The sequence below is a fragment of the Equus quagga genome, chromosome 17, assembly GCF_021613505.1.
Source record: "Equus quagga isolate Etosha38 chromosome 17, UCLA_HA_Equagga_1.0, whole genome shotgun sequence".
Classification (NCBI taxonomy): Eukaryota; Metazoa; Chordata; class Mammalia; order Perissodactyla; family Equidae; genus Equus; species Equus quagga.
The window spans coordinates 50,463,518-50,488,937 of NC_060283.1; the positions used below are offsets into that span (position 1 = coordinate 50,463,518).

Sequence of the window (25,420 nt, forward strand, 5' to 3'; positions counted from 1 at the left end):
ACTTTGCCCACAAGCGTGGCAGGTCACCCTCTGGCAGTATTCTAACTTGTGCACAGTACGCTACAAGGATTAGCTTCCTTATTTTGGAAACTATTTCCAGTAATGCAGCCTGAAGTTAAGCTTATGGCAGCCACATCACACTATTATCTATCTGAGCATACAGTTAACTCCGGTGCACTGCCCTCTCCCCAACACACACATGTAACCAGCTCTTCTTCCCCCAGCCTGTACTTCTACAGTGGTTTTTGTTCAGCCTAAATGTAGGTTTCACATTTCTGCTCATTTTTCTTTCACTCATATGAAAAGCTTCCTTCACGTCCCTTTTATCGTGGGGTAGGAAATGGCCAGGACACCTGACACTGAAAAAAATTGTAGACAAACATGTAGGGACCATCAGACCAGGGTGAATGTCAAGAATGGACACTTATGGAACTCTAAACCTATTGTGAATGTTTTGATCCAACTACAGGCTTCTGGCTCTAGCTTCAAACTGCAAATTTAACAGATGAACTAAAGGTGGGGCACATGGCAGCCATTGTCTTTCTGATTGGTCAGTTTTACTGTTCTTGAGTAGCCTGTTTGTTTAGAACTGTTTTTCCATTCTCTTCTGAAGTCTCTAGATGATTAAAAGTTCATGCTTCTTTTCGGCAAAGGACAAGGCTTCAATCAACCCTGAAAGATCATCTCTAAGGCAAAGGTGAAACAAATGGAAAGGAAAACAACTCTCCCATGCTTAGGAAGGACGTGGCATAGAAGTCAGGCTCAAAGTCAGGTAGCATCACCATATGGTACGTCCGCCTGAAGGCCAAGGACATGAACTCATAAAGGAGCTCATCTGCTCAGTTCTGGGTTTTCTCTAATGTTGTTTTCCCCTAAAGAGCAAGGATTGCTGAGTCTACTTTGTGAAACTGAGATATAACTTGGTTCCCTATAGTTCCCACGTCCTTGAGCATCTTCCCATTTGTGCCCTATTAAGGGACAGAGGCTTCCTATTCCAGCGCAATTGCTGGAGCCAAACCACTTGAGTTTGGATATCAGCTCCACCATCCACTAGGACTGCGGCTTTCAGGAGAGTAAGCCTGTCTGTAAACTGGAGTTAACAGCATACACCTCAAGGTTGTGAGGGAAACATGAGTTAATAAATCACAATGTACTATGCATTCAGTGTTAGAGACTATTTCTTTAGCGTTTCTTGGCCCGAAATCAGTTCCGATTCAGGTATGGGTCCCACCTATTTGGTTCCCTCAGTACAGATAAACCAGGGCTGAGCGAGCTGTTAGCACACAGATGGCTAGGGACTTCTTAAGACAGTGTTAAGGTTGTAGGCAACATAGTAGAAACAATTGTTATGGCCCCAAATTTCTATTGATTGGGAAGACAAGGCAATTTCCTCCTGCATACACTTTATTCACACATGCTAAGTCTCACTAAACATATCACACTGTCAGGGAAGATGACTAAGGGGAGGTTAGGGCTATCAGGGCAATCCCTGCTTCTGGCCTTGTTTTGCACCAAGGTAAATCAACAGCCGGAGCAAGACTGGGAACAAGGAGGTAAGTCAGAGTGAGGGAGGACAGAGCAGTGTAGGGGCAGCTCGCAGTGAGGCAGGCAGGCAGGCAGGCAGCATTTCTAGCCAATCAACACTTTATTTTTCCAGTCAACACCTGCAGACATTACTGTCCACTCCCTGACCCTAGTAGGGGGTCCCACCACACTCGGAGCACCCACGGCCCAGAGAAGCGGGTCTCCTTATTCCTCCCTAAGATAGTAAGAAAGCCTCTCATCCCAACAAGGCAGAACTCCTGCTCACTGACGCAGTGCTGGTGCACGTGCTGTGGGATCCCTGCTCTTCTCCTGTATCATGAAAGGCAGGGATGAACTAGGGCAGGGTGCAGCGGAGGTTACACGGGCTACAGCGACCTAAGTGCGTAACTTTTGGCCTGACCCATCACCCCAGGTTTAGTCTGTACCTCCCAGGCAGGAGCCTCCCTAAAGCTCAGCCACAGCTGTGGAGGAGGGGCTGGCCAAGCATGGGGATTGAGCTGCTAAGGACAGGACACAGCAGGGAAATAAAGCAGAGAAGCGTGGGACAGGAGAGAAAAATGATAAAGTGCCTGAACTAAACAACCAAGTGGGACATGAGGACACAGCAGCACAGGTCCCTGAGGATAGGAGGAAAAAGAAAGGGATAGACCATCAGGACTTGGGACATAGTGGAATGAGAATAGAGATGAGGCAGGGAGGCAAGTGCAGGCCATGGGAAGGACTTCCGTAGCCCTGTTCACATCCACTAACCCAAACGTAAAATTATTTACAAACTTAAAACCAATCCCAGGTACTGTAGCAGGCCCGGGACAGCAGGCAGGCAGGCAGAGGGTGGACTGGCTACCCTGTGACAGCCAGCGTCCCCACATATTGTCCCTCCCAGTGTAGTAGGGAAAGAAGCAAACAGTGACAGCCCTAGCCAGGAAGCCCTCCTGTGCCTGCAACTCCTTCCCCCAGGGCTCACGGCTCTGCCACGGCCTGAGCCTCTTGGTCTGACTGTACCAGAGACAGGGTGTCGGGCCCCAGGGGTGGAGGGGGTGGAGCATCAGGGGGCTCTGGGGATGTCTCTGGCCCCAACCCCAGCTCCGCATTCAGCTGCTCCAGCTCCCCCTGATCCAGCAACTCGAAGTCCTCAGTGGTGAGTGCCTCTTCCTCCTCAGGGGCAGGCAGCGGCTGGGGCGAGTCCTGGGGAAGAGGTGGGAGCACTGAGGGGGAGGGGACCGGGTCACTTTCAGCAAGGCGAAGTAGGGGTGAGAGGGTGCTGGGCGGAGGGGTGAGGTCACCACCGGCTGCTTCGGGGCTCAGTGTCTCCACTGGTCCTCCAGGGGAGAGCTTCACTCCATCTGTGGGAGACCCTGCCCCATTGAAGTGCGTGTTCACAAAGTGAAGAGGGGACGAGAGCCGAAGCAAGGTTTCCTTGGCTGCCACATCTTCTTCCTCCTCCTCGGAGTCTAGGTCTTGCCTTGAGATGGCCTGAGGGGAGCCCAGCAGGTCTTCAGGAGGGGCCAGCTCTGTCTCCTCTCCCTCCCCCAGCTCACGGCTCAGGGCCTCCTCTGGCTCACTTGGCAAGCTCTGCTGGTCCAAATCTGTGCAGAAAACAGAGTCAGGAATAGGCCTGTTCTGAACATCCACAACAGGTCGATCAGTTCAAGGATGAGAACTCAGGATGTGGAATACTGGGCCAGGCCTCAGGTGTTATCTTTCAGGATGGGGGCAAGAACCAAAGAGCCCAGCCAGCACCCCACGACAGGAAACAGGAAGATCAAGAGGGGCTAAGGGACATACCCTCAGAGACATCAGTTAGTTGTGGAGTGGTGGCCCGGGATACAGAGAAGCCGCCACTCTCCAAAATAGAAGCCTCCTCATCAGACAGCTCGGAGTCTGTAATGGCCAAAGCCAATGCTGTTTTCTTCACATCCACCTGCAGGAAAAGCAGGACAGACACAACAGGCGAGGGGATAAGAGAACCCAGTTTCCAGAAGCCCCCCCCCCGCCGCCTCCTGCCCCTTGAGAACCTCTAAAGCACAGAGGTTCTCCCCCCACCTTCCACTTGACACCCCATCTCCCTTGGACCTCACCACCGGGGAGAAGCCAGCCAGCTCTGCCTCGCTTTCACTCTCTGTCTCCGCCAGTGGCTCATCACCTCCAGGGGGTGCATTCTTGCCCTGCCGTTCTAGAGAAGCAAGAGTGGCAGGGCAGTGACCAAGCAGGGACTGGGGTGGGGGTGCAAACATGGGCAAAGGACTGGAGAGTATCTAAGTTCCAGCGCATTGCATGAGCCATAAGCCAAGCCCCCCTCCCCTCACCCCCCATTACGGGAGCCCCTTACTTTTCTTGTCGTGTTTGTGATGTAGGGCATCAGCTTCCGCCTTCATGCTGTAGTCCAGCTGCATGAGCAGGGGCTCAAGGCGAGTGTACATCCGCTGGATGAGCTCATGATACACCACCAGGGGCCACAGCAGGATACTCAGCACTAGGGGTTAGAGGGGCCACTCAGAGCTCCGTATGCCTATTTCTTAAGAACCCTCATTCAACTGGTCCCTAAATAGGGCTGAAGGAAGACGAAGTCCTTTCTGGAGGCTGTGTCAACCTCCTCCCTCCACATCCACTGCCCTCCTCCCCAAAAAACCTCCCTAAATGGGTAACTGAGCAGAGAGAGAACTCTGCCCTCCCTTTGGTTCGGTCCAGGGAAAAGAGACAAGAACAGGGCTTTGGGAAGGGCAGGGGTTAGACCTTACTCACACACAATGTAGGAAATCATAATCCCCGGAACATAGTGTCCCAGCACAGCCAGCACAGCACAGGCAGAGCAGACGCGAGCACAGAACTGCAGAGAAGAGCAAAGGGTCTAAGAAGAACTGTGGGCTGAAGTATGCAGCCCACTCGGCTGGGTACGCCCTCCAGGAATGCAATGCCCAGTCTAGGCAAGAGAATGCTCAAGACCACCAGTTCAGGAAGTCTACAGCTGACACTGCCAAACACCTATAATTCACACTAGTCTGCCTTATCAGGAAACAGTGTAACAACATCAGAAGCTTATGCCCTGAGGTGAGCCTGCCTTCTGTCCCAGGCTACTAGCTATCAATGTGGCCTCAAGACAGCAGTAGGCCTTTTCCTTCGCTGTCTCCAACAAGGGAGTTCACACCACTGCCCCCACCCCCGACCTCTACTCCCCACAGTGCAGGAACTGTTGTACGACTCGGGGGAGGTTACCTGAGCCGGATTCTGCCTCTTGTACTGCAGCAGCTCCTGCAGGTGAATCTGGAAGGTGAGCCAGCTCTCAGCCAGGTATCTGCACAACTCGGGCACACTCAGCAGGTGCGGCCGGGCGCCTGACCCCGCACCCTCACTGGGGAGACATGACATGACCCCTGGAGGCCTCAGACACCAGCTTCCTAGGCATTCAAATCCCTCTTGAGAATGCCAATGAGATCTGCAGTCTAAGGAAGTGGACAACCCCACCTCCCAAAGGGAGGCTGTCCTGGTGCTGGGATGCAAAGCCCAGAGCTCCCAACCCTCTGCCCGCAAAGGAGCAGGCACACAGACACCTACACGGAACCTAGGACCAAGCTTGGCACCAGCCCACTCATACGCTGGAGTCTGTGCCTGCAGAAGCTGCAATGCTGCCCTGCACCGCGGTGACATCAGCACCAAAGCGAGACAGGGTTTGGGCATTCGTCTTCAAGAGGTGGCCTGCACTCACCTGTCAGAGTGTGGCTCCTCTGGGGTTGATGCTATAGAAAGAGAAGGGGTACACGTTACTGAGCGGTAGGGGTTCTGGGAGACAATCCCCAAGGCAGAAATAGGTGCTCCTCCTCGGTAGTCCCAGAGCACTTTCTTCAGATGCCAATCCCAGGAAACATTACGTTGTTACTGTTCCCTGGACAACTGTCTCCTTCTTTGGACTTTAGCCTTTTCAAACACAGGAACCACATCTTATCCACGTTTACATCCTAAACAACTCACACACAGCCTGCACCTAGTTGCTCCAAAACACCTATTCAGCAAATATACAGATAACAAGAAAAACAGCAAGAAGAGCTAATGTTCCCATCACATGTGAAGCCCCATCGTAACCACATAACGTGTGTTAACTCATTTAATCTCCACCTCCCTACGAAGTTAAGTTCTATTACCCTTGTTTTATAGATGAAGAAACCGAGGCAGAGACTGAGCGACTTTTACAAGCTCACACAGGTGGTAAGTGGCACAGCAGACAATGGAACCCAGACGATCTGGCTGCAGAGTTTCACAGTCACATTAATTTTGAGAAAGGGGCAATTCTCGATTTCCTAACTGGGAGAGTGGTGGTGCCTGGGAGGCAGGGGGCCTGCTGTCCACGCCCCTCGCCATTCAACCCAGCCAGTGGGGTCAGGCACAACGCAGGCGCACGATGGGACTTGCTGGATGAAGGAAATCGCACTCACCTGAGACATCAGGGAGGAAGCGAGGCTGCCAGAGATCCAGCAGAAAATAGGCCAAAAGGGAGATGCTGAGTAGGAAGATGGGCCGGAGGCACGATGAAGACAGCAACCTTCGGGAGAGACCGGGACCTCAGCGGGGAGTGGGTGAGACAGGATCCCGCATCCACCGCAAAAGGGGGAATAGCGCCCACGGATGGCGGAACGGGAACCTCCAGGCCGAACTCGGGGTCGAAAGTAGGCGAATGGGGCAAGCCAGGGGGAAAACAGCCTTTACAAACTGGGCGATGGGACCTTCCCCCAAGGCAGGTGTCAACTCCAGAAAGGGGACCGGGGCTCCCGGCCCCTCCCGCCCCCGCTCTCCCGCGCAGCCCGGCCCCGCCCCCTCCTCCGCGGCCGTTACCAGAAGAGGCCGTTGAGCGCGGCCGCCGTGACCAGGCTGTGCAGCGGCTTCTCCCACACCAGCAACCGCTGAGCCGCCGCCAGCACGGCCTCCCAGCCGCGGAGCCGCAGCCACAGCGCCGTGGCCAGGCGGCCCACCGCCTCGGCCGTGGCCGCCTCCTCCTCCGCCTCGCCGGTGGCCTCACTCATGCCGAGGCTCAAGCCCAGGCCCAGGCCGAGGCCCAGCCCCGGGCCCCCAGCTGCACCGCTGTTACCACCGCCACCGCCGCTCGCCATAGCCCCGCCGCAGCCGCCGCCCGAGCCCGCGAGGAGCCAGGGCTGCGCGGCCGCCGCCGGGGGCGCGTCAGGCGGAAGGGGGCGCACGCCGCGGAGAGCGCCGGCGAGGCAGCGGACGCGCGTCACGTGACGGCGGGGCGCCGACCCCGTCACGTGACGCGGCCCAACCGCCGGGATTGGGAGGCCCGCGCCTGCGCGCTGGGGGCTGCCAGGGACCTCCCCCCCGCTTCTACGCAGGTGTGTGTCCGGGCTGTTGAAGTAGTGACCCACGTCGGCGGCTGGGCTGTGTCTGGGTCAGCCTGGCGGAGGGATTGTGTCTCCGCGTTTCCCCACCCCAACCCGTTTTCTTCTCCCTGGATAGGCAGGGCGGCTAGGGAGTCTAGTGCTGGCCCGGTGTTCCCGGTGTGAATCGGACCCAAGGGGCTGGAAGGGGGCTTCCAGATGCCCAGTATCCCCGGTAGGATCGGCTTCTGCTCTGGAAGGGCGGCGGCCGTCCTATTACTCAACCCTCGACATACTGGTCCTCCCAGTTCCCTCCCCTCCGCGGATAAACAAACACCAGCGCGTGACTCGACAGACTCCAAAACAGCTTCGCAACTCAGAAAAACAACTTGGAAAAGTTGTTTGCTCCCCATCTCTTTTTGTAAACTTTACCGCCTCCACGTATCGGCGCTCCTTCCAATCCCTTGTTCCATCAGGAAATTGGGGTCGAGGGGTGAGTTTAAAAATAAAACCCTGCGTGTTTACTCTTTGCGGCGCATGTTAACACCATTTATTGAGGCTTACAACGTACCAGGCCCTTAATACTTTCTTGAGATCGTTTAATTTTTGCAATAACCCTACAAAATACGTAATTAGGTTTACATTTTCAAACTATACTAAAAGGAAGGTATACAGCCAAAAGTAAGTTTCCCTGCCACCTTGTCCACAGTTCACCCACTGTTAAGTTTCTCGTGTATCCTTTCCAAGGCTTTTTATGGACATTGCTCTGTGTGTGTTTATTGTTTATCTCCAACTCGCTGTCCGGCGTCTTTGTCTTACTGATATTAACATCTACACAGGTACGAAAGGTCAGCCCGGCTCGTTCGTCCTCAGTGCGGCATGGTCCCCTAGGAATCGTCCCCGTTTCGCAGACGAGGGCGCGGCGGGGCTCAGCTCCGTGACTCGCTGGGCTCAGGGCGGCCAGGAATTCGCGCGCGGCGCCTTCCCGGCGGTCGGGGCCGGCGGGCGGCAGGAAGTGCCGGGCGCTGACTCGCCGGCGACACCTCCGCGGCTTGTAAACGCGGGGCGGACGCGCGGCGCCGCATCCACACGGCCGGCGCCTTGCAGCCGGGTCTCCTCTCCACTCCGCGAGGTGAGCGCCCAGGCCTTCGAGCCCCACACCCGAAGCCCGGAGCCCCGCCCGGGGCGGAACAGGAAGAGGCGCCCGCCTGCTCGGGCCCCGCCTGCCGCCGCCGGCGCGAGGGGAGGGGGCTGCACTGGCCAGGGCGGCAGTGCGCGCGGGGAGGCCGGCGGGCAGGTGGACAGGCGGGCAGGAACGGCTCCGCGGTGCCCCTACAACTCCTTTCCCTCCCTTCCACCTTCGCAGGGCGGTGGCTGGCGGCACGATGGACCTGGCCGGGCTCCTGCTGGACGAAGAAGGCACCTTCTCCCTCACCGGCTTCCAGGACTTCACGGTGAGCGCGCGGCCCGGCCTCCCCGCGCTTGGAGCCGGGACCCCGGGCGCTCCCCTCGGGGCCCGATCGCGGCTGCGAGCTCGCCTGACGGTTTTGCCCGAGAGCCGGGCGGCAGCCGCTCGAGCCTTGCCTACTCGAGGCCCTGGCTGTTTGGGCCCTGGGCGAGGAGCCGCGGGGTACAGAAATGGGGGTACGGGTGGCCAGCCGGGGCCCTTCTGGGAGAACCTCTCCTGGGGAGCCCTCAGTGGAGGAGGATTCCTCCCCGTGTGGACAAGCCGACACTGGCGAACAATCCACAGATCGCGGGGCTGGGTGGGGCGCGGGCCGGACTAGCAGTGAGGCGGGCCTCCTGCCCCACACCCCTCTCCTAGCCCGGAGCCGGGATCTCCATCATGCCCTTCACCCTCTATCCCCCTCCTGCCCTGTTTCAGTTCCTCCCGGGACACCAGAAGCTGAGTGCCCGGATCCGAAGGAGACTCTACTATGGCTGGGACTGGGAAGCTGATTGTAGCCTGGAGGAGCTCTCCAGCCCCGTGGCAGGTCCGACAGTGTTGTGTCTCTGGGCACGTGAGAAGCGTGAAAATGGGGTTGTCAGCAGTCGCCGCACTGACTCTAGGTGTACCCTCCCTGGGCTGTGCAGTTTCCTTGTAGCTAGTTGATTGGTAGTTGGTGTAAGCACTAGGTTTATATGTCACATTTTTTTTTAAACCCAAATGAGTGAAAAACATTGCTGTCTTACAAATCTGTATCACTTTTGATTTGTATACTAGAAACTTTTTGTTTTCTGAGGCTGTCACGTGTTTTCCAAATAAACATAGCAAGTTTATTTTCTTAAACGAGTAAGAGTGGAAGACAAATCCAGATAATTTCAGGCAACAGGAAAATAAGGAAGGAGCTGAAAGTCAAACTCAGAAGGGGCTTTCTGTCTCAGCGTGGGAGAATCTGATCTGTATTTTGCTACTGTGGTCCTGTCCCCAAGGCCTCCGATGGTGTAGATCTGCGTCTTCTGTTGATAGCAGTGGGGACTAGCTGGGGAGGGTTGTTGACTCACTCTGCCTTCCTTCTGCCCCCTGCAGACATTGCTGTGGAACTGCTCCAGAAGGCGGCCCCCAGCCCTATCCGCCGACTCCAGAAGAAATATGTAGCTCATGTGTCACGGTGAGCCCGGAATTGAGGGAGACAGGATGAGAGGGTTCAGCCTCTAGGGAGAGGGAAATAGTTATCTCTGAAGAGAAGATGTAAAGCCACAGGGATGAGCACCAGAAGAGTTACAACAGCCGAAAGACCCTTGGGTTTAATTACTGATCCTTTCCGCCATCCAGGGAGGCATGCATCTCCCCGTGTGCCATGATGCTGGCTCTGGTGTACATTGAGCGGCTCCGGCACCGAAACCCCGACTACCTACAGCACGTGTCGTCCTCTGACTTGTTCCTGATCTCCATGGTAAGACGCCCCCTCCCCTTCATCTCCCTGGTGAGCCAGGAGCCGGGTGTGAGCTCTACAGACACCACTTCTGCCTCCTCTGCAGATGGTGGCCAGTAAGTACCTGTACGATGAAGGGGAGGAGGAAGAGGTCTTCAATGATGAATGGGGAGCAGCGGGGGGTGTGGCCGTGCCCACTCTCAATGCCCTGGAGAGGGGCTTCCTGAGTGCCATGGTGAGTAGCTGTCCTTTCTCTTGCTCTGTTTCTCTGGCCCATCTTTTTGTTCCTTTCGCCTTTTTCTTTTCTTTCTCAACCTTCTGTTTGTTCGTTTCTCTTTCTGCGTATCCTCCTTGTGTCTTTCCTTATTAGCGTCTTCCCTTCCTAGCCCTTCTGCACTAACCACAGACCTTGGAGGTTCCTAGTGCCGTGAAGCCAGAAGTGGAGCATCCCCCACATTCCTCCAGGCCCAACAGGGCACGCTCTGAGTCAGAGCTCATCTTACGGGGTTCTGCTTATTTGCTTCCTAACTTTCCTTGTCTCTAGACTCTGAGCTCCCTATGGGCTTGGACCATTCTCAGAATTATTTTTTCCCGTTGCCCTTAATGGAGAGTATAGTGTGAAACCCGATATGTGGAGAGTAAATGAGTTAATACGTCAAAGCTCTTGGAACAGTGTCTGGCACAGAGTATGTGCTAAGTGTTAGCCGTAGTGGTGGTTACAGTTGCTCCTGCAGCTCCGGTTATTAAATGACTGTGGCTCGTACCTGGACCCAGTTTGGTGCCCTTCTCTTCCTACCCACAGGATTGGCGACTCTACACTGACCCTCGGGAGATCTTTGAGGTGCTGAGCTGGCTGGAGAGCTGGTAGGTTCTAGGAGTTGGGAAGAGAGGCTTGAGTGACTTGGGGGCTGAGGCCTAAAAAGAGGAGCCAGACAGAGATGAGGGCCTGTGTAATTGGGAGGTGGGAGGAGACAGGAAAGAGAATCGCCCAAGGTAGTGGTTCCCAAGCCTGGTTGCCCTCTTCATACTCATCTTTGGGAGGGTGGGAGAAGCTTATGGAAAATACAGATCTTGGGCTCATCCTCAGTTTCTGGATCAACAGGTAGCCTGGGAATCTGTGTATTTAAAAAGCTCCCTAGTCCTTTTGGTGGGTTCCAGGGGGAATGAAGGTGTCGTTGGGCCAGCTGCAGGAGAGTGGCAGACACTCCCTGTCTTTTCTCCCCTTCCAACAGTGTGGCTGAGCAGCAGGGACGGCGGCGGGGCTGGTACACCTACACAGACCTGTGTGTGCTGCTGGAGCAGCCGGCCTGGCAGCTGGCCCTGGGCTCCCTCTGCCAGCGGCTGGCAAAGGTGAGGAGGGGACAGGAAGAACAGGGGGCTTGAGTGGGCTGGTGTGTAGGGTGGGACGATGGAAAGCAGATGCTGAAAGGCTTAGGAGAAGGGGTTTGGGAGTAGATGGTGACAGAGAGCTCTGACTTGAACGCAGGTTTCTAGTGACAAGGGATGGGTGTGTTAAAGACAGACAGCAGCAGGTTTAGGGGGAAGGGTATTTGGGTACTGACCTTTCTGACCCTCTCTGCTACAGCTCTCCTGCCTGTTAGCCATGGCATATGTGAGCAGTGTGGCCCTGGCTGTGGCATCGGTGGCTGTAATACACCAGTCCTTGGGGCTGTCCTGCAGCCCTCCACCTGGCCCCCCCGACCTTGGACTGGCCTCCAGGTGCCTCTTGGAACCCTGTGTACCTTCTCCTGTGCCACAGTGCCTGCCGTGTCCTGCTAACGTCTCCAGCTGCCTGGGAGGCGATGTAGGGCTCCGTTCACTCTGGGGCAGTCTTCTGGCCTCACTGACTCCCCCCCCACCACCTCCCCCTGACCCTCCTGCCCCTCCCACTCTTTTCCATAACTGCCCCCTTTGCCAGAAGCCCCGGAGAGACTCCCCAACCTGCCATGCCTGCCACCACCTCAACCATACGATCCCCACTGGGCCCCCCAGCCCTTGGTACCACTCCCATGGCCTGGCTCCCCCCTGGTCCTGGAGCCCAATGCTCCCTCTGCTCCCACAGCCCCAGCAGTGTTCCCTTCTCAGCATCATGGAGCTGGCCCGTCTCAAGTCTTTCATTTTCCCAGGCTAGATAGGGCTCCAAGGAATGCATGAAGAGGACTTGGGTGTCTCTGAGAACCTGGAGGAGCAAAGCTTGATTTAGATCTTCTCTACCTCTCTGGGTCCTTGGCTGGTCCCCAGTCCTCCTGGGTGATGGAGCTTAAGGGGTTGTGGGACAGAGGACTGAAGGTCACTCACTCTCCTGGACTCAGTGGCTGGCTCCTTGGCCAGGGCAGTGGTGGTGCCTGGGAAAGTAGCAGCTCAGTGATCAGGGGCATGTCACAGCTGGGCAAAGGAGAAGCTGTGCTCTCTCCACCTCCCCTGGGCTCTGCTAGACTTTTGTTTTTGAGCTGCCTAGGATGGAAGGGTAATGGTGGGAGATGGGAGAATTGGGGCTACAGCGGCAGGGGGCATGGGGCTGGGGCGCGGGACGGACATTGACTGGGGTCTGTGTGATGTCCCTGGAGCAGGAGAGCTAGGGACTGATCTGGCCAAGGTGGTAATTGCAGAGGGAAGGGGGGAAACCCTCTCCACATCCGTCCCTTGGATGTCGTCTAAAGGAGCCGGGGACTGCCGGGACTTTCAGCCTTGCCCTTTTGTCTTCCAGCCTTCTCTTCTTAGTACCCAGCTCCCAGGCTTCCCTCTTTTCCGGTTCCTCCTGGGTATTTTCTTCACAGGCCTCTCTGGCCGCCGCTTTGTATCTGGGTTTTTCACGCTTTTGTAGAACTGACGTTTCAATAAACAGTTTGAGTTGGATGGCCTGGCCTTTTGTTCCACGGCAGCCCCTGAAGACCCTTCCCCATGTCTGCCTCTTCCTCCCGCCTCATCCCATCATCTGCAGTTCATCTTCCCTGAACCCATTTCAGGACTGCCCTGATTGATGGTCATAGGCTCCCATGTCAGACTTCCCCTCATCCCTGCTCCCAGCACCTTGGGGCCCTTAGCACTGCTTGACTTGGCTGCCATGGGACATGGATGGTGATTGTCCCATGCCTGGGGTTGCCCTGTCTGTCACAAGTTCTGGGTGAGCCCCATGCTTGTGGATCCTGAAGAACATCTGGAGGAGAGGCCAAGCTGAGCGTCCAGCAGAGCCCCAGGAGCTCACTGAGGACAAGCCCTGGGATGCCTCTCTCTAGCCTGACTTCCAATCCCGTCTGACACGTGGCGGCAGTCATTGTTGTTGAGAGACATCCAAGGCTGAGTTATTGGAAGAAGGAAAACATCCCAGGCCGCTGGAGTGAGGGTATTTGGGACTGCTTACGATGATCCACAGCAGTGGTGGTACTGCCCCCTGGGGGGCAATTTGGAGATTTACAGGGCATTTTTTTACACAAATTTGAGGGGACACTACTGGCCTTTGGCCAGCCTGGGCAGGATGCTAGACATCCTGAAATGCTCAGGACCCCCCTTACTATGAAGAATTTCCAAGACATCTGAATGACCCGCTGGACATCATGTATATAAAAAACCTGTTCATTGGAGCCAAGAACGATCTAAATTTTCACATGTAAACACAAGATAGTTTTTGCACCTTTTGAAGAAGACTCAGTTCAAGAGGAGTAAACCCCCATGCAGATTAAAGCTGTCCCCACTTTGTTCAGCACTGTATCAAGAACTTGTCCACTATCTGGAGCATCGGGTCACCAATGGCAGCACTGCCTGTGGCACAGGAGCCGCCAGGAAAGACCAGTGTCAGTTGGCATTGTAGCTGTCACAACCATGATGATTCTACATGTGGGAGTGGGCACTGGACTGCTTCATTGTCTTCTGGTTTACTTGGGCCCGAGCTTTCACATATTGAAATACCTGTTGTTATAAATTACTTTGATTTCTCCTTGATGTGACAATGAGGACATTACAGCAGTTGTGGTCACTGCTATTGTCATGCACGATGTAGGGATGTGACCCTTGCATTGTCTTTTGAAGTGTTCTGGGGCCTTGACCCTGAAAGGGTTGAGAACTATGGTGTGGGAGTGATAGTTGGAAGAGGCGCTGCTGAGGAGGGAATACAGTCTGTCAGATCTCCCCAGGCTACTTTATGGATCTCCTCCCCGGCCCCCCTACCCTGCTTTCCAGAGCTTGGAACAGGGGATCTAGATGGAGATTCTTGGGGAAAAGTGTCCAGAACACGACTCCCTGGTTAATGGGTGATGGAATTTGCACAAGAGCTGGGCAAAGGTGAAAGGGCCCTGTCCTGACCCCAATCCTCATCCCTTCGCTCCGCTTCATTGACACCCCACCCCCTCCGCACTCCAGGCAGCTAACTTCACCCAGACTCTGACCTCTTACTCTCTCTACTTAACTCTGGCCCAGGGCAGCCAAGACAACACAAAGGCAGGGCAGCATGAGCCGACCAGGCCCCCATCCCACCCAGCTGTGCTCCGAGGGCTCCCAGGATGCTCCCCTGCCACCGCCACCACCGCCACCACCACCTGCTGTCCCAAAGCCCTCTTCTCACTCTGGGGCCTCTCTGGGCGGGCCTCCTCCTTGGGGCCTCAGCTGCCTTCTGGCTCTGCAGGTAGGAGGCAAAGGTGCAGGAGTTGGTGCTGACCGAAGGGAGTGTTTGGGAGAGTGGGTGTGGCATGAAAAACCTTGCAGAAATAGGTATTTTTGTCTGTTTCTGAAGATTGCCCCTTCCCATTCCTCCACCTACAGCATATCTTGGTCCTGGCTTCTCTGCTCTGTGCCTCCCACCTGCTCCTGCTTCGAAGTCTCCCCCAAGGAGGACTTTCTTACTCTCCTGCCCAGCTCCTGGCCTCCAGCCTTTTCTCATGCGGTGTGTCTACTACCCTGCAAACTTGGATGGGCAGCAGGTGAGGGAGAACTCTCTGGAGAGAGAGGGATGGGGTCCCGGGGGTAGGAGAGGCTGGGGGAGTCCTTTTGGCTGTCACAGTTTTCCAGACCTGGCGGGGCCTGCTGTTCCTACAGGCTGCCTCTTGTCCAGGCTCCATCTTTAGAGTTCCTTGTCCCCGCTCTGGTGCTGACCAGCCAGAAGCTACCTTTGGCCATCCAGACACCTGGAAACTGTGAGCACAGAGCTAGGACACGGGGTGAGGGTGGGGTTGGGAGCGTACAAGTATAGGTGGGCGTGGAATTGCGATTGGGCAATGATGGGATTGGTGGGCACTGTGGGGCCTGGAGCCGTGCCAGGCACCAGCTAGGACTGAAGAGCAATGGGTCTTCATTTCCCTCCCTTCTCTCCAACTTTTCCCAGCCTCCCTCGTGCTGCGCCTGTGTAGGGGGCCTGGCTGCCCTGGCCTGGAGCCCTGGAACGCCTCTCTCCGAGAGGTGCGTGCCTAGAGAAGGGGAGCAGGAGGGCTAAGGTGGTGCCAGGATTGGGGAGGTTCTTGTTTCCATTTTGCAGGGACTAAGATGCTCTGGAGGAGGGACCCACCCCTGGAAGTAGTTACGAAGTCCAGGCTGAGGTCAACTCGATTGAGCAGACTGTCTTCTCTTTGTCCTCTTCTCCACTCCACCAGGTGTCCGGGGCCGTGGTGGTGTCTGGGCTGCTGCAGGGCATGCTGGGACTGCTGGGGGGTCCTGGCCACTTGTTCCCCCACTGTGGGCCCCTCGTGCTGGCCCCCAGCCTGGTTGTGGCAGGGCTCTCTGCCCACAGGGAGGTGGCCCTGTTCTGCTCCACGCACTGGGGCCTGGCTTTGCTGTACGTAGGTCCTGAGAGGCGTGGGGTGGTGACCAGTGGGGTGTGTGGGACTGGGGGAGGGCAGAGCTGCTGGCCCTACCTGATTTGGCAGCGATCCCAGCACGGACGACACTTTGTAGACTTGGAATCCAGGGCTTTTGCTGAGTTTGTTCCTCCCCCCTGATCTTCACTATCTCCCACTCACCCCCAAGGTGCTCTCCTTCCCCCTTCCACAGGCACCTTCTCCTCTGGAACCCCCTTGTATGGTAGTTTGCCACCCCCACCTCCGTTACCCCCCTCAGGATGCCTGCTGCCCCTTGCTCCTAAAGCTCCTGCTCTCTCCTAGGCTTATCCTGCTCATGGTGGTCTGCTCTCAGCACCTGGGCTCCTGCCAGTTACCCCCATGCCCCTGGAGGCCAGCCTCAACCTCAGCACCTCACACCCGCATCCCTGCCTTCCGGCTCCTCTCGGTAGGTGGGGTCAGGGCAGGCGCAGTTGAGGGTAGAAGGGCTGGCATAGAACACTCGCTCAGCCCCTACATTTTGGCTTCTGTCCCCCATCTCAGGCTGGCTGGGAAGGTTCTGGGGGAGGGATTCCTTCCGTCTCAGTCTCGCCCCTCAGGTGCTGATCCCGGTGGCCTGTGGGTGGATCGTCGCTGCCCTTCTGGGTCTCAGCGTCATCCCCCTGGAGCTGTCTGCCCCCTCCAAGGCACCCTGGTTTTGGTTGCCTCACCCAGGTGGGTCTTCTCCTAGTCTTCCATCCTCTCACTCAAATAAAGGTGTCTATTTCTTTAAACTCAAGATTTAATGAATTTCATTTCTGAGTTAAATCCCGTGTTTTCGCAAAACACACAGGAGAGAAATTGCTAGTCTGAGGGGCAATGCCAGCCCCTTATCACAGGTGTTTTATTTAATGTTAACAGACAGCTGCAGGCCCCACCACTCCCAACTGTCCTCCTCACCCAGTTTACACATTTATGTTACCTACTCCCACAAGGCATTTGGGTTAGTGACCTATGTATGAAGACTGCTTTTGAGACATTGTATATGAAATGTACTCATTCATCCACTTAATAAAGGTCTGTTGAGTGCTGATTATATGCTAGACATGTGACAGGGGACATAGTGATGAACATGACAAACATAGCACCTGTCCTCATGAAGTTTATAATCTGCTGGGGAATACAGATACTAATTAAACAGTAACCCAAGTAAATGTAAAATTGCACATGGTAAATGTAACAAAGGGGAGGTACACTGTGTGATGAGAGCTTATAATGGGGACTCTGACTTTATCAGAGAGGTCAGGAAAGGTATTCTTGAGGAAGTGATCTCTGAGCTGAGATGTGAGAGATGAGTAGGAGCTAATTGGGTGAAGGCAAGAGAGAAGAGCATTCTAGGTGGACAGAACAGCATATGCAAAGGCTCTGTGGTAGCCAGCAGCTCAGCAAGTACATGGGTCTGAAACAAGGCTAGTATATCTGGAGTGAAGGCAGTGAGGCAGAGTGTGGTGGGAGATGAGGCTAGAGAGAGAGAGAGGTAGAGATCAGATCAAAGAGGCCCTTTTAGACCATGGTAAAGGGATGGCTCTTTATCCTGAGAGTTTGGTGGTTTTGTCTCAAGACATTATCTTCAAAGACAAAGGAGCCTCTAGGGTTCTAGTGGCATAGGCCTTTGGAAGCAAGGGGATGCTCCAGACTTGAGTCTGGCCCCAAGGCAGCTCTTTCTCCCTCCCCAGCTGAGTGGGACTGGCCCTTGCTGACACCCAGGGCTCTGGCTGCAGGCATCTCCATGGCCTTGGCAGCCTCCACCAGCTCCCTGGGCTGCTACGCCCTGTGTGGCCGGCTGCTGCAGTTGCCTTCTCCACCTCCGCATGCCTGCAGCCGAGGGCTGAGCCTGGAGGGGCTGGGCAGTGTGCTGGCCGGGCTGTTGGGGAGCCCCATAGGCATTGCATCCAGCTTCCCCAACGTGGGCACAGTGAGTCTTGTCCAGGTAGGTGGACGGGGCGCCCATGGGGGAGTGAGTGCTGCAGGAGAGGGAAGGGCACTCACACTCGCTGGCCGCCAGCTGTGCCCAGTGCTCTGTCATGCTCTCCACAACAATGATCTCATTTAGGGAGGTGCCTAGAAGTGGTGAAGGGGCTAGGGGTGTGAGGAAGACACTAAGTCACTACAGAACGCCTTCTGTGCCTCTGGACACTGGACCAGGGCTGGGGTTCCAGTGAAGAACAAGTCAGATCAAGTCCCTAATCTCTTGCGGACAATTTAAGAAAAGTAAACAAGATAATTTCAGAGTGATAAGTGCTATTAAGAAAGCAAAGCAGGGTAACGGGATACTGGTTGGTAAAGAGGCCCCTTTAGGTGCAGTACCCTTGGAAGGGTAACATGTGAGTTGGGATCCAAATGATGAGAACGGCCAGCCAGACTAAACCCTTCAACAGCCCAGGAGGTGGCTGCATCTTCCAGTGTCTCCTCTTCACCTAGGCTGGATCTCGGCGAGTGGCCCACTTGGTGGGGCTGCTCTGCATGGCGCTTGGGCTCTCCCCAAGGCTGGCCCAGCTCCTCACCACCATCCCGCTGTCTGTGCTTGGTGAGTGGATATATCAGCAGGACTGGTGTTGAACCAGTACCCGCCAGCATGACCAACTGGTTTGTTGTGGCTGGCACCCTTCTTTCTGAATAGCTTCCCCGAAACATGGATATAAGCATGGGTCAGCTGCCCTCATTTTCTCAGCCCCATATCTTGGCCTCTTGACTAGGCTTCTGGCAGAATCAGAAATAAGCCTTTTAGTGGTCTCTCCATCACAACCTACCCTGCCCTGCCACACTCCCTGCTGTACCAGCCTTCTCTCAACCCCTTTGATTACTTCCATATGAGACAGGTGGGGTGCTGGGGGTGACCCAGGCCGTGGTTCTGTCTACTGGATTCTCCAGCTTCCACCTGGCTGACATTGACTCCGGGCGGAATGTCTTCATTGTTGGCTTCTCCATCTTCATGGCCTTGCTGCTACCAAGATGGCTTCAGGAAGCCCCAGTCCTCCTGAGCACAGGTGGGAGGCGTGGGGAAGGGAGGTGGAGTTGCTCAGTAGCAGGAAAGCAAGGGCTTGAGCTTCAGGCTCTCTGGACTCCAGGCCCCACACCCGTCTCTGGGCTTTGGTGTAAACAGTTGGCCCCTTGGGATACAAAGGTGCCTCCAGATGTTACAGTCTAGTAATAAAGAGATGACGTGTGAAGGAACAAACAGAAAAGGTTCAGATGAAGAGCTGTGGTGCTCAGTAGCGAGAGAGATGGCTTCTGTCTGAGATAATCCCGGTAAGGTTTAGGGAGAAAGTAACGTTGAGCTGGTCTGGAAGGATGGCAAGATGTAAACATATTTGGTGAGATGAAGGTCATTCCTGGCGGAGGAACCATCATAAACAAAGATATAGAAGTCAGAAATCATAGGGTTTGTCCTGGGAGCAGCAACAGGTAGCCTGTTAGCTCAGCTTAGCAAATAGCAGTGGTTCTCAACTGAGGATGATTTTGCCCCACAGGGAACATTTGGCAATGTCTGGAGACATTTTTGGCTGTTACAAACAGGGGAGTGGGGATTGTCATTGGCATTTAGTGGGCAGAGAGATGCTGCTAAACATCCTGCAATGCACAGGACAGTCCCCTTCAAACAAAGAATTACCTGGTCCAAGATGTCATAGTACTAAGATTGAGAAACCCAGGCTAGAGCATGGAAGGTAAGAAGTGGGGAATAAGGTTGGGGCTTTTAATACCAAACTTTCCAGAGATGGAGCCTTGAACTATCAAAGCCTAACTGGAGGTGCATGTGGATGCTCAGAAGACTGAGAATTGAGCAGGGATCCTGTGGGAAGGGCCTGGGTGTGGGAAATGGAGAACAGAGGGACAAAGGTAGGGGGATGGAATGACAACTCAGAAAGATCTGTTTTTAGTCCAAGACGTAGATTTAGAGCTAGAAGTATGAGACCTCTTGGCCTTGCATAGGATCAGAGTTCCCTTCCCGCCTGGCCCCAACCCCCTGTAGGCTGGAGCCCCTTGGATGTGTTACTGCACTCGTTGCTCACAGAGCCCATCTTCCTGGCTGGACTTTTGGGCTTCCTCCTGGAGAACACCATTCCTGGTAAGCTGAGGCCAGGCTCCAGCAGACTGGGGAGTGGCCAGGAAGTCATCACTCCCCCGGTTGGGCAGTAGCCTGACCAGCCTCTCTTTTGCAGGCACACGGCTTGAACGAGGCCTAGGTCAAGAGCTGCCATCTCATTTCGCTGCCCAAGAGGCATGGATGCCTAAGAAGTGCAGGGAGAAGGCTGCTCAAGAGTACGAGCTTCCTTTCCCCATCCAAAACCTGTGTCCCTGCATCCCCCAGCCCCTCCGTTGCCTCTGTCCGCTGCCTGAAGTCCCCGCGAAGGAGGAAGGAGGGCCCTCTGAGCCAGGAGAGACAGCTGACTTGCTGCCTAGCTTTGGGGAGCAGTGCCCAGGGTCTAGCAGAGAACTTAGGTCCCAGTAATTACTAGGACTCCTACTTGTGTCCTAGTTACTTTAGCCCTATTTCCCAGCTTGCTGGAGAGTCACCTCCCAGGCTCTGCTTTCTCCTAAGGAAAGGGTGTGTGTGTGTGTGTAAAACGGGCCACCTAAAGGTCTCATTTCCCCATAGGTGTGTTGCCTTCTCTTAATTGAGCCTAATGGTTCCAGAGCAGGGGCCATGATTTGATGGACCATGAATGAATGAATGAGATTTTGCCTGTGAACTATCTATACTTGAACCCCAGCATCCACTTAACAAATATTTATTGAGCACCTCCCATCTGCAAGGTCCTGGAACTACAGATATGGATGTGACAGGGTCCCTGTCCTCTCAGGGGACTTACCGTTTAAAAAGACTTATGTAATTACTAACTAGAATCCAAACCAGAAGGCAGTCTGTAATAAAGATTAAAACAATGCAAAGAGGAAGAAACAATTCATTCTGATTGGGGATAGCGGGAAAGGCTTTATGAAAGCAGCAGCACGGAGACTGGCCCTGACAAGAGCAGGATTTTCAGTGGTGGAAAATGGATGGGAAGAATTCTTCAGGCTCAGGTATCCAGCCTTAGCAAAACTGTAGGTGGTACAAAGCACAGATGAGCTGAGGGATTTCAAGCTTCTCAGGAGCATAAGTACAGGAGTGGAAGGAGGGAGAAAGGAGACAGGAGAGGCAGAGGATGAGGTCAAACCGTGGGATTTATGCCTGGGAGACTCATCTCTTAAACAACTCGAGCGCTGGTGAGGACCTGAGACATTATCTAGTGAAGGTCAATCCTCTCGTTTTATTTGGAAAAAAAAAAAAAGAGGTTGGACAGGTAGGGGGAGGGAAGGGAAGGGATTTGAGTTTGCCAAGTCCAAATCTGGGGACCCCTCTCCTGCACCTCGTGCTGCATTCTTTCTCCTCCGCAAGAGTGACTCTAAGGAGCGCCACGCGCCTCCTCCCTACCGGCAGGTCGCCCAGGCTCTCGTCTGGCTCTCCTGGCCGCGATGCGCCTCCAGGTCCCAGCGCTCCTTTAATCAGCTCAGGGGGCGCAGATGCCCCGCCCACACCGGCCCGGGCCCCGCCCCTGTGCCCCAAGACCCCGCCCCCCGTGGCAGGGAAATGCCAGTACTCTAGGCCTTTCGGTTTGCGCGGGCGGGCGGGCCTGCTGCGGAGAGAGTGGGAGCTCTCGCAGCCGCTCACGGTAGGTGGGGTCGGGCTCGAATAGGGGCCGAGGTGGGGACCGGACGGCGAGGAGCTGCCCGAACCCTGCGGACTGGCCCGGGCAGGGCGCTATCCCCACGCAGAGACCCGCGCGCGCCCTGGGTCCTGGGGCAGGCCTCCGTGGGTGGGCGGGGCTGCAAGGCCGCGCGTGCGCAGCCCGCCTCCCGGCGGCGGGGCGGGGTTTGCAAGGATGCTCTTTGGCGGCAGCAAGGAAGGAGCTGCTTGTGCGGTTTGTTATCTCCTGAGGCGTCCCGAGGTGCGCCTCAGTGCAGCCGCTGCTGTAGCAATGGAAAGGCGGACGGCGAAGGCCCTTCTAGCGAGAGCGGGTGGGGACTGGACGCCAGGCGGGGCTGCTGGGGTGGGGCTGTGGTCAAGGGAGCGAGGGTTCGCCCTTTTCCAGAGGGACGGGGCGTGGCCCAGCCTGGATGGCCGCTGGGGCCTGGCTGCCCTCTGCAGGATGGCGGAGGAACTGCGCTGAGCGGGGCTCTCGGTCGAGGGGCGGGAATTGGTGCAGACGCCGGTTCTCAGCGACCTCACCCCGCTGTTGGCCCTCGGCGCTCCCCACCTCCATGCAGGAATAATAAACGGGTGAATCTAGTTAACGTGAAGGTTAAAGGCGGCCTCGAAGGGAAAAAGAAAAAAGTGGGCTATAGAGGCCTCAGAGTCGACAGGACGTGTGTGGTGGGAGCAGCTAACCCCAGGTCTGGTGCTGAATGTCACAGACCTTTTTCTAAAACTCCTGCCCCGCCCCCAAAACAAGACAAAACAAAGTACAACCATACAGTTTGAGAGTCTTGAGCCTCAGGGCTTTGATGTGACAGGCTAGGATAATTAACCCAATTTTGGTGACTCTTAGAGTGCACACTGGGGAGTGCCTAATAGAGAAGGGCTTGGCGACTTCGCTTGCGTTTTGACCTTTGGCAGTGTGGAGCTCTGGTCCGGTGAGGACTAGCTTAATCATTCCAAGATCCTCTCTTCCCCGTAGGAACAGCACATGAGACTTGTGGCTGGTGACTCAAGTACTGCCATCCAGCAAACAGAGTTTTCAGACAGCAGCAAAGGAAAATCACAAAATATATTTATATTTCACCTGTCTAGTGACTGTACAAATTAAGTTGTGTTACAAGACTGCGCTTCAGAAACTATAGTTGGAAAAATAATGGCTTAGACTCAGATGGAATTGACTGGAGGAACAGAACCCTGCTAACCGTGTTAATGAAATTCAAGGAATTTCGTTATTTTCTTTATATTCTAAGATTTCCCCCCCACCTTCACTTTGTATTTATAGACTGAAATAGTGAAGGAAATTATATCACCTTTTTTGTAACTCACAGGAAAAATGATCAAAGTTCCTGTAAAGTAGGCATAGTTACTGAACATCCACTGGGTTATGGCTACAAATGTAGCTGCTGCAGGAGGACAGGTGGTTTCCAGGAGCGTTAGGATGTGCAACAGGGTCTGCTGTCGTTGGTGGCAGGACCTCGGGGTGGGCATGTGGGGGAGGATGGGAGTGGGAGTTAATTCACCGCCTCTCCCTCTGCCGTGCTGTGCTTGTATTCATGACTTCTTAGTCGATCAGGCTCTTCTTGAAATGGGATTTGGGGCTCTTCTGTTTGCTTCTGGACACAGAGTTTATTAGCTGTTTATTTGTGTGTCATTGATCCCTTTGAGAGTTTGTCCATAGCTGTGGACCTCTTCCCCCCAAATGGGTATACACATGTTTGCACAAATTTTGCATGTAATTCCGGAGGATTCACATGCATAGACTCTAGATTAAGAATCCCTGTCTTAGAGAATATATATATATTTATATATTTGAAATTCTGAGAGCTTCTAGAGTTTTGCTTTTAGATAACGATCAAATAATTTGAATTTCCTGCCCATGACACTTATGACTTATGATGTTTTATAAGACAAGAACTATTTCTTCTCTTCTAGAAGTTCTGGTAAAGGACAGCATTGACGGATTTATTAGGAATGCGATAAAGATGCAAGAAGAATGGTTTAGGTTTCCACGTTAAGTTCTATTATTAGAAAGCAGAAGTACTGATATCAATATGCTGAGGCTTAAACTCTATAGAAGAAAGGTTTTTTTGTGTCCTCTAGAAACTTAATGTGGAAAAGAAAACCCCTCTCAAAGTTATAAATAGATTTTTAGTGGCCAAGAGGTAGTAAGGTTGGTACTCAGCTGGTTATATGTGGGAGTGGGGGCTGGGGGGTGGGAGATGGGGGAGAGGGGTAGAGTGTAAATCCTTGCCTTCTGTTTACTAGGGAGGATTTTCACAAGACTTGTTTGATATAGACTGTCTGCATGGTGCCCCTCCCCAGGCCTACACTACCCTAGGGCACTTTGCTGAATGAAGACTCTCGTGCAGATGGAGGAACTGGAGCGAGGCCTGTTGATGCAGCCGTGGGCGTGGCTACAGCTTGACCAGAACTCCCTCTTGGCCAAGGCTTATATCATCACTAAGCAGGGCTATGCCTTGCTGGTTTCAGATCTGCAACACGTGTGGCATGAACAGGTGGACACCAGTGTGGTCAGCCAGCGAGCCAAGGTAAGTGTGAAGAGAAGTCTTGCTGTGGAGTGGAAGTGGATATAATTTCTTTCCTGGTGAGGGTCAGGGGACATTAACATCCACCACCTTGCTTGGTGGCAACTGCTAGGTTGCCAAGGAAGGTCGGATCCAGTTGAGACAATTCCGGTTAATGCCCTGCACTTCTCCCTGTAGCCCTGGGATCATTCCGTGGTTGTGAGCGTGTATGTTAGTTTCTGTACTGCATACGGTACAAGGTGGAATTGTGAAGTAGACCAGTTGATCACTCTCTTTTTGTTTTCTTTTTCCTGTGTTGATGTTTTTATCTTCCCTTCCCTTCCTCTCATGCCCACTGTCTTCATGTTAACTGGGAGTTTTTCTTTGCTGTGACTTACGAGGGAGTCAGTTTCCTTTAGCACCCTCACCCTTTACAACTCCTGCTGTCTTTTTAGGAGCTGAACAAGCGCCTGACTGCTCCTCCTGAGGCTTTTCTCTGTCATTTGGATGATCTGCTTCTCCCGTTGTTGAAGGACACTGCTGGCCCTGGCAAAGCCACCTTCTCCTGCGATCGTGTGGCAGAGGCGCTGGTACTGCGCGTGCGGAGTGAGCTCTCTGGTCTTCCTTTCTATTGGAATTTCCACTGCATCCTAGCTAGTCCTTCCCTGGTAAGTGCAATTCCAACATGGAATGGGGAAGGGGAATGCCAGCTGCTTTGAGATGAAGCTTTAGGTGTTCTTGGTTTTTTTTGTAGACTCTGTTTGAAATTCTTCTCCAATTAGAAAACTTTCCTTGGCTAGACAGAGGGCAGAAAGGATTCTTGACTGCTGCGTCCTTTCCTTGCAAAGGAGCAGACTTTGGGTCTACACACTTCATAGGTGTCTTCATTCATTACTTTATTTGTTCAGCATTTATTAAGCATCTATTATGGGCTAATTGTTGCGTGTCCAGATCTAAAACAATATAGCCTGTTCCTGGAGTTCATCATCTAGTGAGAAGACAGACAGGAAACAGGATAAAGTCTGGTAATTCTTTGATTGAGGTAAGCCCAGGATGATTGAGGATCCGAAAGACCTTTTTGAAGAGAGTTTCTGAGCTGAGTTTTGAAGATGAGTAGGAACTAATTGGGAGAAAATAGAGGTCATTCTAGGCGAGAGTGCAATTTTGAGAGGCGTGAAGATGTCTAAGCGTGGGGCAAGTCGGGGGACTTCGTGACCGCAGGGAGTCATGAGAAATGAGGCAGGGAGTGGCCGGATCTTGAAGGATTCTAATGAGTTTGGGTTTTATTTCAAAGGCAACAGGGATTCCTTGAAAGACTTCAAGCAGGGGTTTAACTTGATCCACTTTGTCATTTATCAAGATCAGTCTGGCAACAGCATAGAGCACGGACGACGGTTAGGTATCTTTCTGAACATTATCTCGTCGTTTAATCCTCACAACCATCCTGCAAGATAAGTAGTCTTATCCCCGTTTTTCAGAGTAGGAAACTGAGGTTGAAGGTAATTTGTCCAAAGTCATCCAGCTTATAAATGGATGAACTGGGGTTCAACTCCCAGAGAGGTCTGATTCAAGAGCCATTTTCAGGGACTAGGAGGATAGTGTCCTTTGTTTGTTACTCATTCTTGTGATAGTTTTTATTTAATCTTTTTTGAATGAGTAATTCATGCAAAAAGTA

At 53.9% G+C, this 25,420-nt stretch overlaps 4 protein-coding genes across 16 annotated transcripts in view; 3 read left to right on the forward strand and 1 right to left on the reverse strand.

The window, feature by feature from the left end:
• Positions 1 to 1,386: 1,386 nt before the first annotated feature.
• RETREG2 (reticulophagy regulator family member 2) lies at positions 1,387 to 6,744 on the reverse strand. Its single transcript, XM_046643509.1, has 9 exons — positions 6,370 to 6,744; positions 5,973 to 6,079; positions 5,249 to 5,279; positions 4,759 to 4,894; positions 4,288 to 4,372; positions 3,875 to 4,018; positions 3,624 to 3,718; positions 3,331 to 3,466; positions 1,387 to 3,131 (listed from the first exon to the last, which is right to left on the reverse strand). The coding sequence occupies exons 1-9, from the start codon at positions 6,642 to 6,644 to the stop codon at positions 2,506 to 2,508; spliced, it is 1,635 nt and encodes a 544-aa protein (XP_046499465.1). The 5' UTR covers positions 6,645 to 6,744; the 3' UTR covers positions 1,387 to 2,505.
• A 459-nt stretch (positions 6,745 to 7,203) lies between these two features.
• CNPPD1 (cyclin Pas1/PHO80 domain containing 1) lies at positions 7,204 to 12,598 on the forward strand. Of its 2 annotated transcripts, XM_046643510.1 has the most exons (10): positions 7,204 to 7,359; positions 7,706 to 7,998; positions 8,233 to 8,320; positions 8,752 to 8,860; positions 9,397 to 9,478; positions 9,643 to 9,763; positions 9,849 to 9,977; positions 10,545 to 10,606; positions 10,975 to 11,092; positions 11,328 to 12,598. In XM_046643510.1, exons 3-10 carry the CDS (start codon positions 8,252 to 8,254, stop codon positions 11,871 to 11,873), a joined length of 1,236 nt encoding a protein of 411 aa, XP_046499466.1. In that variant the 5' UTR covers positions 7,204 to 7,359; positions 7,706 to 7,998; positions 8,233 to 8,251; the 3' UTR covers positions 11,874 to 12,598. The 2 variants fall into 2 exon arrangements, with proteins under 2 accessions (XP_046499466.1, XP_046499467.1); XM_046643511.1 differs by lacking the exon at positions 7,204 to 7,359 and having other exon boundaries at positions 7,512 to 7,998.
• A 146-nt stretch (positions 12,599 to 12,744) lies between these two features.
• Positions 12,745 to 20,405, forward strand: SLC23A3 (solute carrier family 23 member 3). Of its 6 annotated transcripts, XR_006885772.1 has the most exons (13): positions 12,745 to 14,360; positions 14,498 to 14,655; positions 14,771 to 14,868; positions 15,057 to 15,130; positions 15,322 to 15,503; positions 15,829 to 15,952; positions 16,104 to 16,218; positions 17,220 to 17,473; positions 17,965 to 18,070; positions 18,363 to 18,530; positions 19,014 to 19,208; positions 19,514 to 19,609; positions 19,704 to 19,723. XR_006885772.1 is itself a non-coding variant. In XM_046643504.1 (12 exons), exons 1-12 carry the CDS (start codon positions 14,187 to 14,189, stop codon positions 19,991 to 19,993), a joined length of 1,839 nt encoding a protein of 612 aa, XP_046499460.1. In that variant the 5' UTR covers positions 12,745 to 14,186; the 3' UTR covers positions 19,994 to 20,405. The 6 variants fall into 6 exon arrangements, 5 of the variants coding, with proteins under 5 accessions (XP_046499460.1, XP_046499461.1, XP_046499462.1 ...); XM_046643504.1 differs by lacking the exon at positions 19,014 to 19,208 and having other exon boundaries at positions 19,704 to 20,405; XM_046643505.1 differs by lacking the exons at positions 19,014 to 19,208; positions 19,514 to 19,609 and having other exon boundaries at positions 19,704 to 20,405.
• A 686-nt stretch (positions 20,406 to 21,091) lies between these two features.
• Positions 21,092 to 25,420, forward strand: part of NHEJ1 (non-homologous end joining factor 1) — a 75,982-nt gene continuing 71,653 nt past the window's right edge. The window contains exons 1-3 of one of the 7 annotated variants that reach the window (XM_046644919.1): positions 21,092 to 21,194; positions 23,590 to 23,769; positions 24,201 to 24,413. In XM_046644919.1, coding sequence (XP_046500875.1) covers positions 23,590 to 23,769; positions 24,201 to 24,413 — 393 coding nt within the window. In that variant the 5' untranslated portion in view covers positions 21,092 to 21,194. Of the gene's footprint in view, positions 21,195 to 21,431; positions 21,541 to 23,485; positions 23,770 to 24,200; positions 24,414 to 25,420 lie in introns of those variants that run through there. The other 6 variants (XM_046644916.1, XM_046644915.1, XM_046644918.1 and 3 more) reach the window with 6 other exon arrangements.

Coding starts and splice junctions, on each gene's coding strand:
- CNPPD1 (XM_046643510.1), top strand. CDS start 8,252: ATGGACCTGGCCGGGCTCCTGCTGGACGAAGAAGGCACCTTCTCCCTC. Junction 8,861..9,396: donor GCTCTCCAGCCCCGTGGCAG/GTCCGACAGTGT, acceptor TGCCCCCTGCAG/ACATTGCTGTGGAACTGCTC. Junction 9,479..9,642: donor TATGTAGCTCATGTGTCACG/GTGAGCCCGGAA, acceptor TCCGCCATCCAG/GGAGGCATGCATCTCCCCGT.
- RETREG2 (XM_046643509.1), bottom strand. CDS start 6,644: ATGGCGAGCGGCGGTGGCGGTGGTAACAGCGGTGCAGCTGGGGGCCCG. Junction 6,080..6,369: donor GCGCTCAACGGCCTCTTCTG/GTAACGGCCGCG, acceptor TCTCTCCCGAAG/GTTGCTGTCTTCATCGTGCC. Junction 3,467..3,623: donor TGGCTGGCTTCTCCCCGGTG/GTGAGGTCCAAG, acceptor CTTTTCCTGCAG/GTGGATGTGAAGAAAACAGC.
- SLC23A3 (XM_046643504.1), top strand. CDS start 14,187: ATGAGCCGACCAGGCCCCCATCCCACCCAGCTGTGCTCCGAGGGCTCC. Junction 17,474..17,964: donor GCACAGTGAGTCTTGTCCAG/GTAGGTGGACGG, acceptor CTCTTCACCTAG/GCTGGATCTCGGCGAGTGGC. Junction 18,531..19,513: donor CCCAGTCCTCCTGAGCACAG/GTGGGAGGCGTG, acceptor AACCCCCTGTAG/GCTGGAGCCCCTTGGATGTG.